The sequence below is a fragment of the Priapulus caudatus genome, unplaced genomic scaffold (assembly GCF_000485595.1).
Source record: "Priapulus caudatus unplaced genomic scaffold, Priapulus_caudatus-5.0.1 Scaffold145, whole genome shotgun sequence".
In the NCBI taxonomy this organism is placed as follows: domain Eukaryota; kingdom Metazoa; phylum Priapulida; class Priapulimorpha; order Priapulimorphida; family Priapulidae; genus Priapulus; species Priapulus caudatus.
The window spans coordinates 263,367-278,877 of NW_014577206.1; the positions used below are offsets into that span (position 1 = coordinate 263,367).

The window sequence follows — 15,511 nt, forward strand, 5'->3', positions numbered from 1 at the left end:
GCGCATAGACATGAAGCCAGAGCCGAATCTATGTCTGGCGTCTTTACAAGAGAACCGTTCAAAGACATATGATCCTACGCGGCCTAGCGCTTGCCCGAAATTCTCCCGTTATTTTAACCGGTGTATACTTCCGACGGTAAATTAGTAATTAAGCAACAAGTACTGGATGATTCACGCGAGTTTTGTTTGAAACATGTAAATTCAGCGTGAGGCTCAAGTGTGTATACATTGGTTTTTATCTTACGAAACTTTTACCGAAAATTACGAGTTTGCTTTTAACGATACGCTTGAAGGCTATTGTCGTAATAGGAAAGGGTGTCACAAGTGCTTCCCCTCCACGCCAGGGTTAAATACTGTCAAACTAGTAAGCAGGAGGAGAAACCTGTCGGTTTAAGATACACATAGTAGAGTAGGTCAGCCAAGTACTATCACCTGAGCTGAGGTGTAGTCAGGGGCAGGACCCGCCAAAGCGCACCACGGGGGGGAGGAAGAGAGGGGGCGGCGTGGGCGCCCCCCTATCATTGCAAGAAACCAAAGGAAAGAGGCCAAGATAGACCAATAGAAAAAGAAAAGAAAAAAAAATAGAACAAATGAAAGAAAGGAAAAGACAAATGAAAACATCTTGCGAACACTGGGTCTTGCAAATGATGGTGGGTGGGGGGTCCCCCAACCGCCATCATATTGGACTAAGAAAACGGAAAAGACGAATGAGAGCATTCGTTGCAAATAATAGGGGGATCGCCCAAAGAATAAGTGGATCGTAGGGCTAAACATTAGCTGACCACTTTCAGACAAAATCGGTAAAATTAAGTGCTCGACAATTCCAAATGACGCCATTTTATTACCTGTGGGCTTCAAATCTGAATAATACGAGGACCTGTACAAAGGTGCACGTGTTATTGTCGCTTGCGCGCCCGCAAAGTTTGGTGCGAACACATCTCCGATCATACACTGACAGATGATGCGCTTCGTTTCGCGCGGTGGACGCGTAAAGAGAACACCTTAGAGGGTGTTCCACTATTGGCCAAGCTGAATGTATAAAGTTATTTTCATTAGCAAAAACGTTAGAAACTGACCTCTAATAATCTCTTATCATGCTATCTTTATTTTTACCTCCGCCCCAACGGCATGTTGAACGCGGGAGGTTTATGGTATCTACACGGCGCGTCTGTGCGTTACCCGTAAGTGACAACGCTTAGCCCGAGCACGCGGCTCACGCAGAACCAAGCGACTCAGGGCCAGAACCAAGGGTGTGTGGTGTGTGGTGTGTGTTGTTCGTGTGATGTGTGTGTGTGTGTGTGCGTAATATCCGTGGGTTCTTCGTTCAACGATGTATCAGTAAAAAGAGGATCGTGCACAAATGGCGTAATGGCACCGTATATTCGCCTGGCGGCGGTATGACCTCTCGATGCCGATGTATATAGATGGACCACGCTCTGTCTAGCATGTTTAGTTAAGTGTGTGTGCTGTGTCGTGTGTGCATGTAGCGTGTGCGTGCGTCGCGTATTTTCTCCTCCTGCTACATAAATACAACACTTACAAAGTTCATTAGTATGCAAAAGTGCACACATAGATTTTAAGAAGCAATCAACCTGTTCCCCCTTTGGTTTCACAGGGCGGAAAAAGTTGATTCCACACATGCAGGTGTCCGGAGACTTCGGACCGCTGCTTTGGCTTGAGGAACGCTCGTCCAAGTTTTATAGCATTGAATTTCAGCAGAAATCTGACGCTAGCTTAGGTGGTTCGCGGGGAGACAGGGCTTCCACAGCGTTCATTCCAATCGGAAGCCCATTTCGGAACATGCAGGCGCGGATGCTTAACCACAGAGCATACTCGACCACAATTCAATACATTATTTGCCACGAGACCCAGAACCAATTCTACAGGCTCTGGGGGTTAGTTCAAGAGCCCTCCCCCCCCAGGGGGGCTTCCTTATTTTTTTATTCCTTCTCTCGAGCAGGTCGGCGAGATATCCGCGACTACGCCTACCATAGAGCTTTCGGTGGAGCTGGTCATACGACGGGTACCCCGGACCGCACTGCACCCCCACCCGGGGTTCCATCTCACTTCCGTATGGTATATGTTGCTCCTGGAGGCTGCGCTCTCGCCTCAGGAGCCAGGACATTTTGGGTAGGTATGTGCACGGGAGCAATTTGAGCGTTCATTTCTCGAGATTAGCCAAAGCATTCCGTGAGAGAGCAGCGTACTCCCACGCCCGACGGTCAGCCCCCTGTCAGGGCAACTGCTCAAACGGGACGGGCCCCCTGGGGCCTCACTAGGACCGCATTCATCACCCAACTTCGGCCCTCCTCGGTTCGTCGGCGAACCTCACATTGTATTAGATGTAGCACCCGGAGAGTTTACCCATGTCCAGCTGGGGGCTACGTGGATATACGGCTGCGTAGGTGGCATTCCAGTCAAACGCAGACGTGAGCAGCCTGACTCGTACCACGGAACGCAAAATTGCTTGACTGCAATTACTTCCCGCCGTTTACCCTTCCTTCCCACATAACGTCACCTCCTTTTCATCGCTCGTGGTACGCCAATTCCAACGAACCGCTGCCTCACGACCTGCTGGCTGTTGAGGGCGTTCCGCCTAGCCACTCTACCCTAGACACGCTAACTCATCCCTCCTGGTGTTCAGCGTGCATGCGACACATGACGGTGAGGGTTTACCTGGATCAAAGAAGAGAGCACCCCTCCCCCTTCCCGCCGTCTCGCTTGTATGCTAAACCATATGGCCTCTACCGGCTGTCTCTACAGGCCAGTGCTGCGGATGTGATAGTTCGTCCCTCATCTTTCGTTGTGTATGATTGCGTCCTGTCTCCCCATCACTCACCTCTCGTCTCGAGAATTCTGGGCCTGACGGACGACGTTAGCACGGCGTGCGTGCCGTGCGTCGTTGCACCGTAGCACGTCCGCTATTCACGCGCCTGCGGTCCCGCCCCGTGTTGCCGGCTAGCAAACGTGCGCTGCTTGGCCGTAAGCCGTACACGCGCGGGGTCGCTGTGCAGGCGTGGTGCGTAGGTACACCGCTCGCCGCTGCTTGTGTGCACGCTCACCACCACGTTGCGTGCAGTGTGCGACCGTCCAAGCTGCGCGGCACGACGGTGTCGCAGCCTGTACCACGGCTAACTACGAACTCGGCCCCCTCTCATAAACAAAAACAATGCAGCTATGACAAAAAAAAGCCGTCAAAAGGCGCGCTGTCTGTGGTAGTATTGGTAATTGATTTATTTATTTCTAGTTGAGTAGTCAAGTGTATGACACAATTGTTTTCTCCATAAAATTAATGCCATGCTCCGCGGTATGACTGGAACACACCCTGCGGAACTCTTCGATCGGTGTTTACGCAAAACCCCCCCCCCACTTCGTCAGCATCGTGTAACCAGTTACGCCCAACATGGCCTTTACCGCTCTCCTTTAAGCTTGATCGCAATCGGCACTAATGACAACCAGGCCAACATGCGGCCGGCTTGCCGCGTACCCCCCGGGCAATATCGTGACGAAAAGGGTTTGACCTAGAAGGTAGCTGTGTTGGATCTGAAAGCTCCCGCAACTCACCCCCAACGCGACCACCCGCTCCGCCTCTGGCGTACACAAGATTTGGACCGGCAAAATATTCTTGCGTCACAGCCAGCTCTGCCTGCAACCTCATGAATTTACCCCGTGACCCACCCCCACCCCGTCCCCCCCCCCCAGATCCGCAAGCCAGCACCGGTATGTAAGCAAGTCACTCACACGCTTCAGGCGGCCCGTGCTTACAGGGGGGGGCTCGGCAAAGCGGGTCAGCCGCGCCACCCCTCGCTACACGCGGCAGCCAAAACAGCATCCGAGGGCTCTAATTTAAAAAGCAATTATGGGGAGAGGCCGCCCAGACCGCGCCCCTGTCAGCACAGGGTGCTCCTGTACACGACCCGGTGGGTTTCGCCCCTAAACAGAAAAGTCCCTGGGCGGCGCCCTGGTAGGTAGTACTCAGTCAGCTAGTAGCGCCGTATAACTTTTCTTTTTCTTCTTCTTCTTCCTTTTTCTTGCAAATGATAGGGGGGCGACCGCCCCCCCTGCCCCCCCTGTGGCGCCGCCCCTGACTACTACTACTAGTACTAGTACTACTACTACTAGTTACTTAAACCGACCAGGCTCTCCGACTAGTTACAGTTTACACGGCGGAGGAGCCTGACACCCTTCCATACGAAATACCTGGTATCTTGAAAACAAACTCCTAATTTCGTAAAATTTCGTAAATAAAACAATGTATTACCACATTTGACCTCACCTGTTACATGTTTGCAACTATCGCATCATTTCTTAATTACTATTTACCTCGAAATACACGTTAAAATAAGAGAATTTCGAACAGCGCTATAATATTTGAACGTTGTAAAACGCCATACTGGATGTTCTTATGTCTATGCGCGAAATACTACGCGAGATTCGCCACGAACTTTCGCTACGTATTATGGGATATCTATTGAAAAATGGCGGAAATGGCGGCGTTTGTTCGGAGTTTCATCTTATCAATTCTAATAATTGCTCGCTGACACGTAAATACATACTCAGTGATAGCGCACATATAATAAATCGAGGCGTGGAAGTACAGAGAAGCGATAAGAATCATAAAAAGTGAGATAATTTAACGTTAAATAGCAGCGCACATACTACCGAACATATTTCTAATGCGTCGGTTTGTGACCCTCTCGCCACGTAGTGTTAAGCGAGATGGGAACTTGTGGCTACTAGTTACTGGGAAGTTGAACGTACCCGGCCCCTGATTAGTTTAGCACACGCGAAAACACATTTGCGCGGGTCTCCCAAACTATCATTGAATCTTAATCTGGCAAATCTGCTGTTATTCTACTCCCTAAAGTTAGACATTTTTTGTTGGAAATTGAAAGCGGTTGCTGTCATCACACCAGAGCAGGGAAAATTGTCTAAGCAAGCTTTACACTGTGAGACACTGCGATCTCCCTTGCTTTCACAAAGGGCTAGACAGGATTGTACATCATCTAGATTCTAGATAAAGGATTGCCGATATCAGGAGTGAATAATAGAGAGGAGTATGGCAGGCTCGAAACACAAGAAATTCAACATTTCCATGCCCATATTTACGCTGATAGGGGCTATGTCCCCCAGGGTACTGCCGAAACGTACCCTGGTACTAACTACTACTATCTAATATGCCGGACCGTACCTCGCCTACTCCACTAATGAGTCTAGGGAGTCGCCTACTCCCTAACCCTAACCCTAACCATATCAGCTAGATAGTTACCAGGGTACGTTCCGGTATACCGGACCGTACCCAGGGTACGTTCAGGCAGTACCCTAAGGGACATAGACCCTATGAGCCATATTTACCTATGATTGATTATGTGAAATCCAATAAAAATGACATCAGAACTAGCGCTGAACGTCTAACTTGTCCTCACACTTTACTGTGTATCGATACCTCTTCTTATTATGTAGTTATATATCTTCGAACCTCGGACGTGGTTTTACTAATAAATGCCGCTAAGTGTCGATCATTTGCAACCTGTAATGCCAACAAGAGGCAGCTTTCATATCTGTTGGCGGGGGTTCGGCTGGGGGTTACTATGTATATATATATTGATCAGTGTATTACTGACCCCCGCATGACCGCCGCATGATGGCGAGTGGCGGGAGCAGCTAGTTTTTGTGAAAGCAAGTCGATATACAGGAACACAACTCTAGTGGAACTGTAATAAACGGGTAGTTTTTGTGAATATGCCGCGTTCATATTGGTTTCAGTTTTTACTAACTGTCCCAAGTGCCTGTGGCCTGTGACTGGCACTGCCACTGGCATGCTCAGCGTAACTGTGGTTTCCGACTATTGATTTTCTTTTCTCAGCCAGCCTCGGCGACCGTCTCGGTATTGTTACCTCCGCCAAGGTCAGGAGGTTATGTTTTCGCCCCTGTTTGTTGGTTTGTCTGTCTACGGGATATCTAAAAAAGTTCCGAAATCTGTATCTGTACTAGTGCCGCGGGTTAGATCCAGCGTTTGGAGCTGGTTGCGCGTTGCAAATCCCCGCCGAACCCCACCAACGGCTATCTCAGAGAAAGCTGCCTCTTGTTGGCATTACAAGTTGCAAATGATCGACACTTAGCGGTATTTATTAGTGAAACCACGTCTGATGTTCGAAGCTATAACTACATAATAATGAGAGGTATCGATACACAGTAAAGTGTGAGGACAAGCTGGATGTTGAGAGCTAGTTCTAATGTCATTTTTATTGGATTTCACGTAATCAATCGTAGGTAAATATGGGCACGAAAATGTTGAATTTCTTGTGTTTTGAGCCTGTCATACTCCTCTCTATTATTCACTCCTGCCGATATGATGAGCGCATCTGAACAGCTAACAGCTAAATCATTGCCGTGCAAATCTGGACCCGGTTCCACAGTCGTGGATTAACTTTAACCCTGAGTTAGTAAACTCCGAGTTAAATTTGGGTTTCATAAACATGGATTAAATCCTGAGTTAAGTAACTCAGAGTTAAATGTTTTAACTCAGAGTTAGACTCCCATAATTCCACGTAGTTAGAACAGATGAACACGATAGACGCATGATAGACGCATAGACGATGAACACGATAGACGCATAGACGATAGACGCATGATAGACGCACGAACATGGTAGAAGTACGGATGCCTGGATCAGCATCGGTACGCCATCAATGGCCGACCAATGTACACCAAACGTAAACAAACACCTATGTTCCAGCGGCAGCGGGGGATCGGACACGGGGCAGTACTAGATAAACTAATTAGCTCTAGTACTAGTACCCTAGAGCTAAACTTTTAATTTCAGTTTTAATGTGGACGAATTGTCCTAAAATAAAAATCCTTTAACTGTTAACAGTACAAGTTATTAATTTCTTATCCTTTTACAATCCAAATCTTGTGCTTTGAATATTTACAGCGGATATCAAGTTTGCGGATGTGAAACTGGGTGAGCTTGGAGCATGGTTTGCTAGGAGAAACAAGAGTCCTCAAGCTATAAGTTCAGTCATTGGAAGGTGTAAGTATGCATAATAACACCTTCCTAAAACCTGGGACGGCTTTCTTTGAGTTATCCCGACTAGTTTCTGACTCATCCTTCATTATGGTTCATTTTCAAATGAAATTCTAAATTTATTGTTATTTGCAGTTATTATATAAAAACGTTTTTTTTATCTTTTCCCTAAAAATGCACAGCATGGCAATCAGTAAATATAACAAGTAACAAGTCACAATTTTACTATTAACTGAAGATTGTAATTTTCATATTTCTGTTAGCATGGTGGAGATGGCAACACAAGTATTGGTTCCCAAGAAAAGCTGGGATGGCACCATTTTTCCAGCTGATGATTGGTACCATGGGAGTATTCTACTTGCTTAACTATGGATCGCTAAGTAAGTACATGTTTATTTGACTGTTATGTACAAAAAACTATAAACATCTCATGAAATATATATATGTATCTATTTAACGGTTATGTGTATTGTCACGCGTGTGTCAATAGGTTTCTGTCCTGTAATGTGAATGGTTTACACTGGAGGGACATCTTCCATTGGTTTGCATGTTCCACGACGTCCTTTGCCTACTATCTTCACAGGTCGTTTTTCGCTTTCTAGAACCTCCTCTGTTAGGGGCATACACTGAAGACCAATTCCACATCGTCCCATCAGCCACCAGGATCCGCCACATCGCTCGCCTTTATCCTAAAACAATGAGTGCGCACGCAGTTATAATCGTTATGAATTATGTCTTATGTTATATTCGCCCCAGGCCTCCAATGTTTGTCGGATCTGACGTGCATTCAAAGCTGAAACAAATTTGCGACATCCCACAATCCCCTGACATGCCTTAATTGTCTAAGGCCATCCTTAAAAGATTAGATGTTTGCTGTCCTCCGACCGACCCACATAAATAGACGCGACCCAAGTGTTTTTTTTAAATTTTGGGTTCCATTTTTTATTTTTTTTATTTTTCATAGTTAAGACTGAAACACAAAGCATGTGTGGCAAACATGAGGACAGACTTAAAATAACTATTATGCCTCACAAAAAAAAGAAAAAGGCCTACCTACCTACTAAAAAAATCATGGGTCGGGGGACAGCAAACATAGAATTTTTTAAGGATGGCCTAATCAGCATGCCTCAATTTCGAACTGTGTTCACTTTTAGTGTGTGTTTACTATTTGATGTATACATCTCTGCACTGATCGAGTTTATCTGTGTATCAGGCCATGTACGATTACAATTGGTGGAAACTTGTCCCCAGGTCTCCCCCATTCCATCCATAAATGTCATGCTTTTTGAAATCCACGAGAAGAACGCTGCTGTTGTGTAGTCACCCACTAATTTTCGATTGTCCACACCTTAGGCCATAATAAAAATAGTTTGTTTGCCCTCGCCTGACCAACCCGCCAAAAAGGGGGCGACTCAAAAAAATTTATTGATCTTTCCCATTTTTTTTTTTACAAATTGTATGACTGTACATTATATAAATCTGTAGGCAATACATTATATGTACCAAGCAAAACAAACATTCAACATAAAAGGTATCTCCACCCAAGCACACCCGAGCACACCCGAGCATGTAGACACCATGCTGAATTTGTAAACAGACCCCCCTCAAAAAACCCTACCTGCATACCCAAACTTTTCAGCCTGGGTCGGCTGAGGGCAAACAAATATTTTTCTAATTGTGGCCTTACGTTATTGTCTGCATGTGCGAATGGGTGTGTGTATGACTGTATGTGTGCATTTATGAAGTGTGTGGACATGTTACTGAGTGAGTGTGTGCAGAAATGTTACCGAGTGAGGGTGTGCAGACATGTTACCGAGTGAGAGTGTGCAGAAATGTTACCGAGTGAGGGTGCGCAGACATGTTAGCGAGGGTGCGTTGATTAGATACTAACTCGTTGCTCCTACTATCAAAGCTAAAAGTTCCCGACTGACTCGTACCTTTGCGCACACCTGACAGCAGTTACACACATCGGGTACCGTACCGACTGTACAGTTTTCAGGCTCTTTGCACCTCAGAAATCTATCCGCTGCCACGTAGCCAACACCTTCTTCACATGCTGCACAGCTTAAACTTTCAGTTCTGCGAGAAATTAAGAGCAAGGCTGGTTATTAGTAAGTGAGAGTTAATATCAGAGTGAATGTGATAGCCATAGGTGGGACCTCATTATAGATGCATATATACCTTATGAACTGTGGGTGTGGTAATATAAATCTTCTGAATCTAACTAGCTACACATTTAGAGGTACGTACGCTTTCATGATGGCCGTTAAGAGCACTGCGGCGCAGATCACTATATTGCCGATTCTCATGTTTGCTCTTCCGAATGAAATTGAAGTTGTTGTAATGTGTCGTATCCGCTGACAGATGTGGTGCCTTTTAAAGGAAGATTGGTATTGCACTGTTGCGAAATTTCTCTCTATCTCACTCACTCTGATTGGTTTTCCTGTAAATGGTTGCTAGTGGATGGAACACATCCAGGCCCCACCCACATTGCTATCGGTGGTGACATTAGTCATCACGTGTACGAATGAATTCGGCGTTGGTAGTTTCGTGTTTGTTTTTTAACTGATGTATTCTTACCTAATGGTTTTATTTCCACGTGGGTGTCAATGCTTGGGTTTAATATAGTTTTTCTGAAAGGTGATTAATATCTCTCTCTTTCGCTCTCTCCAGTCCTTTACTTCTGTGAACTCCTGTACAAATTCACCCATTATAAGATGTGTTGACCCTTGTGGATGTGATTATGTGCTGTGCATGTTTCCTGTCTATTGGGAATTCAGGATGCTTACTTCCCGACCATGTCAGGCGGTGTGGGAATAACGAAGTTGGCGTGCTCTCGCAGTGATCACTTCCAGCAGTTTTGTCTACGTAGTTGAGCATTACAACATTTTGAGTAATGTTGAACGTTAGCAAGTCACAAGTTGGTGTCCCTACTGTGGTGCAAATAATGCATGTTGATATTCGTAGTAAAAGCATCTGTTTTCTTTACAGAACATCATAAGAATGCGAAATACCACTAGCAATAGCCGAGGGAAGGCCAGACTCCTAGAGATGTAGATTCCACATCACCTCTGTCGTCTGTAACAGTGATCAGTTACTTCCACATTTTCCCTCGACTATTTGTGTCGAGCGTATGGATCTGAAGTAAAAAACTACTTGGTTACACGTGCTTCAGTTCTAACAAATTCATAAATTGCCTACACATTTGTTTCCAATTGTTGTGATGCAGAAATATTAAACAAAGTCTGTTAACTAGTTAAAAGTCACTGTTGTTTCTTTATTTTCTCAATATTTTATTACCGAGGACGAGATCGCCTCTAAGTTCTAACGTGCTGCTCGGGAAACTGGGCCTCGACGACCTCGAGTCGGTGTTGCGAACCAGGCGTGTCCGCTGGTTCGGCCACGTTGAGCGCAGCGAAGGCTGGATAAACAGAGTCGATGGAGCGAGGGGGTGGGGGCGTGGACGCCCAACAAAGACATGGGAAGAGACTGTGAAGAAAGACAGGGTAGCACTCGGCCTGGTACAAGTCAACCCGAGTGACAGGGGAGAGTGGAGCGGAAGATTGAGGACTGTTGTCACGCAGGACCCACCCCTCTTCGTGAGGGACTAATTTAGTCCTGCGTCAACAAATAAACGATGAAGATGATGATGATGATTTATTGCATAGCAAAAGCCAAATATGCATATTTTTGCACACACGGTTTGCTCAACTTAATTGTACATATCAACAGAAATACCACAGCCAAGTTTAATATAATTGGTTTGTAGCATTACTTTTATTCATTCAAAATATGTACACATAATTTACAGTACTGTTAGGTGCTGCCATCTAGTGAGGTGAGTGCTATACCAACTTGGCTTGCAACTTCCTGCATTTTAGTTGGCAAATAATGGCTTGGCAGTAGAGCTTTTGGTTGGCATTCTGCTACTCCTGTTGACATCAGACAACCTCTCCATTATCAGCATTATCTAGAAACAAAAACATTCTTTCCGTATCAATTAACATAACATTTCACATGAACAACATAGAATAAAAGATCACATACAACAATTCCGGTAAACGAGAGTATTGAAGTCGTTCGTATCATTTATAATTTTCCAGTGGTGCTAAATAAGGATATCCACAATTTGAAAATGACCTTTAATGCCTTATATTTCACTTGGTCATCCGTTGTTCGCTGGCTTAGCACATCCAGGCTGGATGTTAGGGTACTAGACAGGAGTCCCACACTAGCTACACCAGATCTTAGCAATGCCTCCATCGCCAGCATCATAGCCTGAAATTACACACACGTAGACACACAAGACACTCACAATCTGTGCCCTTCATGAAAGAACAACTAACAAATTGCAACAACTTTCTTGAGACATTATTAAATAGTAATATGCAAACAACTCCTTGACAAATAGCATCACAATAAAACCTGCATTCGCGGATAATTTTGTTTAGACATTTCGTTGTCATACTCACCAAGAGAGACTCATTTGAAGATGAGCAATCTTCCACGTGATCTCTCAACAACTCCACTATCTTTATCACATTGAGGTACAAGACCCTAAACAGAAAGAAAAATCATATGTTTTGCATGCGTAAAACGAACCGCAACTACAAATATGCACACTCACATAAATAGACTGTAACACACTAGTGCTGAGAGGGTCTGTCCCCCAGGGTACTGCCGGAACGTACCCTGGGTACGGTCCGGTATACCGGAATGTACCCTGGTACTATCTAATATGCCGGACCGTACCTCGCTTGAGTCTAGGGAGTCGCCTACGCCTACGCCTACTCCCTAACCCTAACCATATCAAATAGTGACCAGGGTACGTTCCGGCAGTACCCTGGGGGACATAGACCCTATGAGCTATACTAGTAGTCCCTTGCGTGAGAAGTTAGATGTAGGCCCCTACATCCCATACTCACTGCTGCACAAAATCTTCAACCTCTGTCCTGGTAATCATCTTTCCTGATTTGGTAATATCTAAATGTCTTTTCACTAGCTGCTCCTCTTCCGACCAGTTAAACTTTGTTAATTCTTCTTCGGACCTGGAAAAATTATCAACACTTATATAACGCCATACAGTGGGTAGAGGAAAGTGAGAGAGAGAGAGAGAGTATGAGAGCAAGAGAGAGAGAGTGTGAGAGCGAAAGAGAGAGAAGAGAGAGAGAGAGAGAGAAATAGAGAGAGATACTTTACTATGAAATACAATTCTCTATACATATTGATGTTAACCTATGTCATTTCTTCATATTTAACGGAATTTTCACCTGGGGGAAAGCAAGTTAGCCGATATTGGTGTGTCAGACGACTTCATTCCCTCAGGTGCCCCTTCTCCTTCCTCTCCATCATCACTGTCTGCCCAGCCACCTCCTGGCTTGCCGGGTATTCGAACTATAAGAAAGAGTCGTGATATCAACTGTTTGCCAACAACATAACAACTTCACACTAATTGTCTACATGATGAATTCAAATTTATGCCACATGTATGCAAAACAGTGAACAATTCCTGTCTAGCCACCGCCGCAGAAACATTTTGAAACCCGATCTTAGGCAGACCTTTTTTCATGAGAAGACAAAAATATATTCTGTGCAAACGTGGCAAACAGAACATTGTGACCGGCAGTAAAGAATCTATATTACGATAATAATTAAATTAAAATATAATCAAGTAAAATATATAGAAAAGTAATTTATTAATTTTTTCTCATATATGATATGTGACTATAAATAGGTTGGTTATCAGTGAGTGGTACACGTATTGAGGTGATTCACCTTCGCGACATCGAGGGGGACTCTCCATCCTAACTTGACCTTGGCTGCACCGTGGCCCTGAATCCATGGTGATGGCTTCCGTGGGAAGATGGGCAGGTGAGTACAGTCCAAACTTCCCTTCCAGACCATCTCTTAGCAGCGCATTGTCCGACTCTGGTGCCCCGACTAGCTTGTCTTTCAGGTCGATAAGGCCGGACATTACCAAGTCACCAATTGACTCTGTTGTAAGAACATTTTACATAAGTCTGGTCATTACTTAATCAATCTTAATAACGACCTTGGCAATAGAACTACATCTCATATGAAGATGAGAACAAATAATAATCTTACTCTCAGGCAACATCGGGGCATTTCCAAAGCCTTCATACTTTCCAGTCGCACCACTTGTCCCCATTCCATGCAATCTCTCTAAAAGAAGAAACACAAAAGAATTATAGTACCAGTTTAGTATCAGGAAGCCATTGAAAACTTGTCTCTCAATTATTATCCTCAACTTAACAGCAAAATCAACACAAGCAATTAATCAAGGGGATGCAAAAAGAAAGCACGTCATCAAACCTGGTTTATCAGGTACTGGTTTTCGCTGTGTTTCCGCTTCAATCACATCCGTGTTAAACAGTTGTTCAAGCACATCCTGCAACAGTCACACACTCACAATCTCCTCACCTCGCCATGTCCCTAACTGTAGAGGAACTTGTTAAAATAAAATCACCACGCAAACACTGCATACACAAAAATATACATCTCTATCATGATGCGGTAAGTCTGACTTGCCGTGAACAATCCTTTATGACTTAATTCAAACTGTAGCCGCCTAACTGGTTCAATGAGTATCTTATACATGTGTATGTTGATTACCTCTGCAGCTTTCCTAACACTAATGTAAGGTGCATTTCCATGCATGACATCTGGCGGACCGTGATACCCTGCATCAAAGCAGACAATATATTATATCATGCGTATATATACACCATCACGTTTGGATTGGTGAGCATAAGGAAACAGATATCTTCTATCATTTCTATAAATGGGAAACAATATAGCAGAAACCAACCATCCCCTGCTTTGTTTATCTGCCACTCTAATATGTTGCATCCCTCTTGCTCATAGATAATGAACCGTACCAGCCGCATCCTTGATTCGCTGAGATCGTTTTCTCAAGCCCTGTCGAAACTCACAGTGGCCATCACGTATGCAGTGCAGCAGCAGACGCAGCACCTTCAACTTGACATGGTAGGAACGGCTGGCCAGCCTCTGTAGAAAGTAGGCAATCAGCTGCTGGCAGTGCGTGCCCGACTCAAGGGAGAGACCTGCGAGAAAAACATGCGTACGCTATCACCACGACGCAGGCAAACACGAGGAAACCAGAAACCGAAACGTTCGATTGGAGTGCGATCAAAGTATAACTGTAACGTAGGACAAAATATTATGTACAATTAAATCCTGTTGGAATTATGCTACCTGGTCCAGCCCACCACAACCCTTGTCTACATAACGTATTGCCAACACCACCCCTTCTCTAGACACCACACTCAGGTATGCTACTACGGTACTACCTGATGAGAAGTCATCACTAACCAGATGAGGAGTGATAAGTAAGTAAATAAATTTTAATTTTTAATAAAATTATAAAGTAACATATAAATATACAGTAACATATAAATATACAGTAACGTAATAAATATACAGTAACTCTAATCCCTAACACTAATGCTAAGTACTGGCATTAATAAGAGCAATCTCCATTTCATTCTCTATATAGAGGGCACGACCTAGACATGTCTGAATGCACAGGAAACAGCTATGACGATGCGCTAACTTGAATTTAGATAACACAGCGAATATAATTCATAAAAATGCTATGTTAAAGAATGCTTTAACCCACAATTTCGCTCCACTTCAAAGCCTTGCCCACTGTTGAAGTGCGTTAAGTTTGCTGGGGGGGGGGGGGTACGTAAGTGCACCGTTTGTTGTTGTTATAGGCTATAATGTTGCATGTTGTAGGGTATAACTTAATTAGCAGCTGTTTCCAACTGCATTTACTTCTCGGCAAATAAATTATAACTTGCTTAACTGCCATCGTTTACACTAGACGGACTTGCGGCACCGGTTATTGCGCGCAGCGCACAGCGCGCGACGAAGCCGCACCCCCACAGCGAATACGCCGCCCCCTTTTTGTCCAGTTAGACAGATATGTTAGACAGGGGTCTGAAAACGAACTCCGCAAAAACGGGGCGGAATCCAACCGAAATTTCGCGATCGACGGCTAGAGGCCATCTCCAAACGGCCCCTAGAAATTTTTTGGGGTGGCGCACCCCACGGGTAACGCGTAGTGGCTCCTACAAGAAACCCCCAAAAATGCTGTCAATCAGCGACCACGCGCTCGCTCATTGCCCGCTAGGCGATCACGTCATCCGTTGCCGAACAAAGCGTGATGTCAATCACGTGTTTTTACGAACACCGCGCGCGCGTTTTTCAGCAGCGGTGCGAGTTTTTACACTTAGCGGCCGTGGGAGTGGGAGAGAAAGCGAGCGAGAGATAGGAGTTTTTGCGCAGTGCGCGGCATACCACGCGGTCTGACACGCAGCGCGAGAGTGAGCGAGAGAGAGAGAGACCGTGGGGAGTGGGAGAAAGAGAAAGAGAGAGAGAGAGAGAGAGAGAGAGAGAGAGAGAGAGAGAGAGAGAGAGAGAGAGAGAGAGAGAGAG

General features: G+C 45.1%; 3 protein-coding genes across 4 annotated transcripts in view; 1 reads left to right on the forward strand and 2 right to left on the reverse strand.

The window, feature by feature from the left end:
* The window catches only part of LOC106806178 (putative ATP synthase subunit f, mitochondrial), a 10,796-nt gene extending 504 nt beyond the window's left edge, over positions 1-10,292 (forward strand). Inside the window, exons 2-4 of the mRNA XM_014808045.1 lie at positions 6,938-7,036; positions 7,294-7,410; positions 10,022-10,292. Coding sequence (XP_014663531.1) covers positions 6,938-7,036; positions 7,294-7,410; positions 10,022-10,050 — 245 coding nt within the window. The 3' untranslated portion in view covers positions 10,051-10,292. The remainder of the gene's footprint in view (positions 1-6,937; positions 7,037-7,293; positions 7,411-10,021) is intronic.
* On the reverse strand, positions 7,417-10,010 carry LOC106806177 (venom protein 302-like). Its single transcript, XM_014808044.1, has 3 exons — positions 9,281-10,010; positions 8,968-9,109; positions 7,417-7,719 (listed from the first exon to the last, which is right to left on the reverse strand). The coding sequence occupies exons 1-3, from the start codon at positions 9,337-9,339 to the stop codon at positions 7,546-7,548; spliced, it is 375 nt and encodes a 124-aa protein (XP_014663530.1). The 5' UTR covers positions 9,340-10,010; the 3' UTR covers positions 7,417-7,545.
* A 486-nt stretch (positions 10,293-10,778) lies between the features above and the next one.
* LOC106806176 (AP-4 complex accessory subunit tepsin-like) overlaps positions 10,779-15,511 on the reverse strand; it is a 6,492-nt gene continuing 1,759 nt past the window's right edge. For both annotated transcript variants that reach the window (XM_014808042.1, XM_014808041.1), the window contains exons 3-12: positions 13,930-14,115; positions 13,664-13,731; positions 13,364-13,439; positions 13,136-13,213; positions 12,806-13,024; positions 12,301-12,424; positions 11,956-12,078; positions 11,503-11,587; positions 11,171-11,308; positions 10,779-11,000 (exon numbers count right to left, since the gene is read on the reverse strand). In XM_014808042.1, the coding sequence (XP_014663528.1) occupies positions 10,908-11,000; positions 11,171-11,308; positions 11,503-11,587; positions 11,956-12,078; positions 12,301-12,424; positions 12,806-13,024; positions 13,136-13,213; positions 13,364-13,439; positions 13,664-13,731; positions 13,930-14,115 (1,190 nt within the window). In that variant the 3' untranslated portion in view covers positions 10,779-10,907. The remainder of the gene's footprint in view (positions 11,001-11,170; positions 11,309-11,502; positions 11,588-11,955; positions 12,079-12,300; positions 12,425-12,805; positions 13,025-13,135; positions 13,214-13,363; positions 13,440-13,663; positions 13,732-13,929; positions 14,116-15,511) is intronic.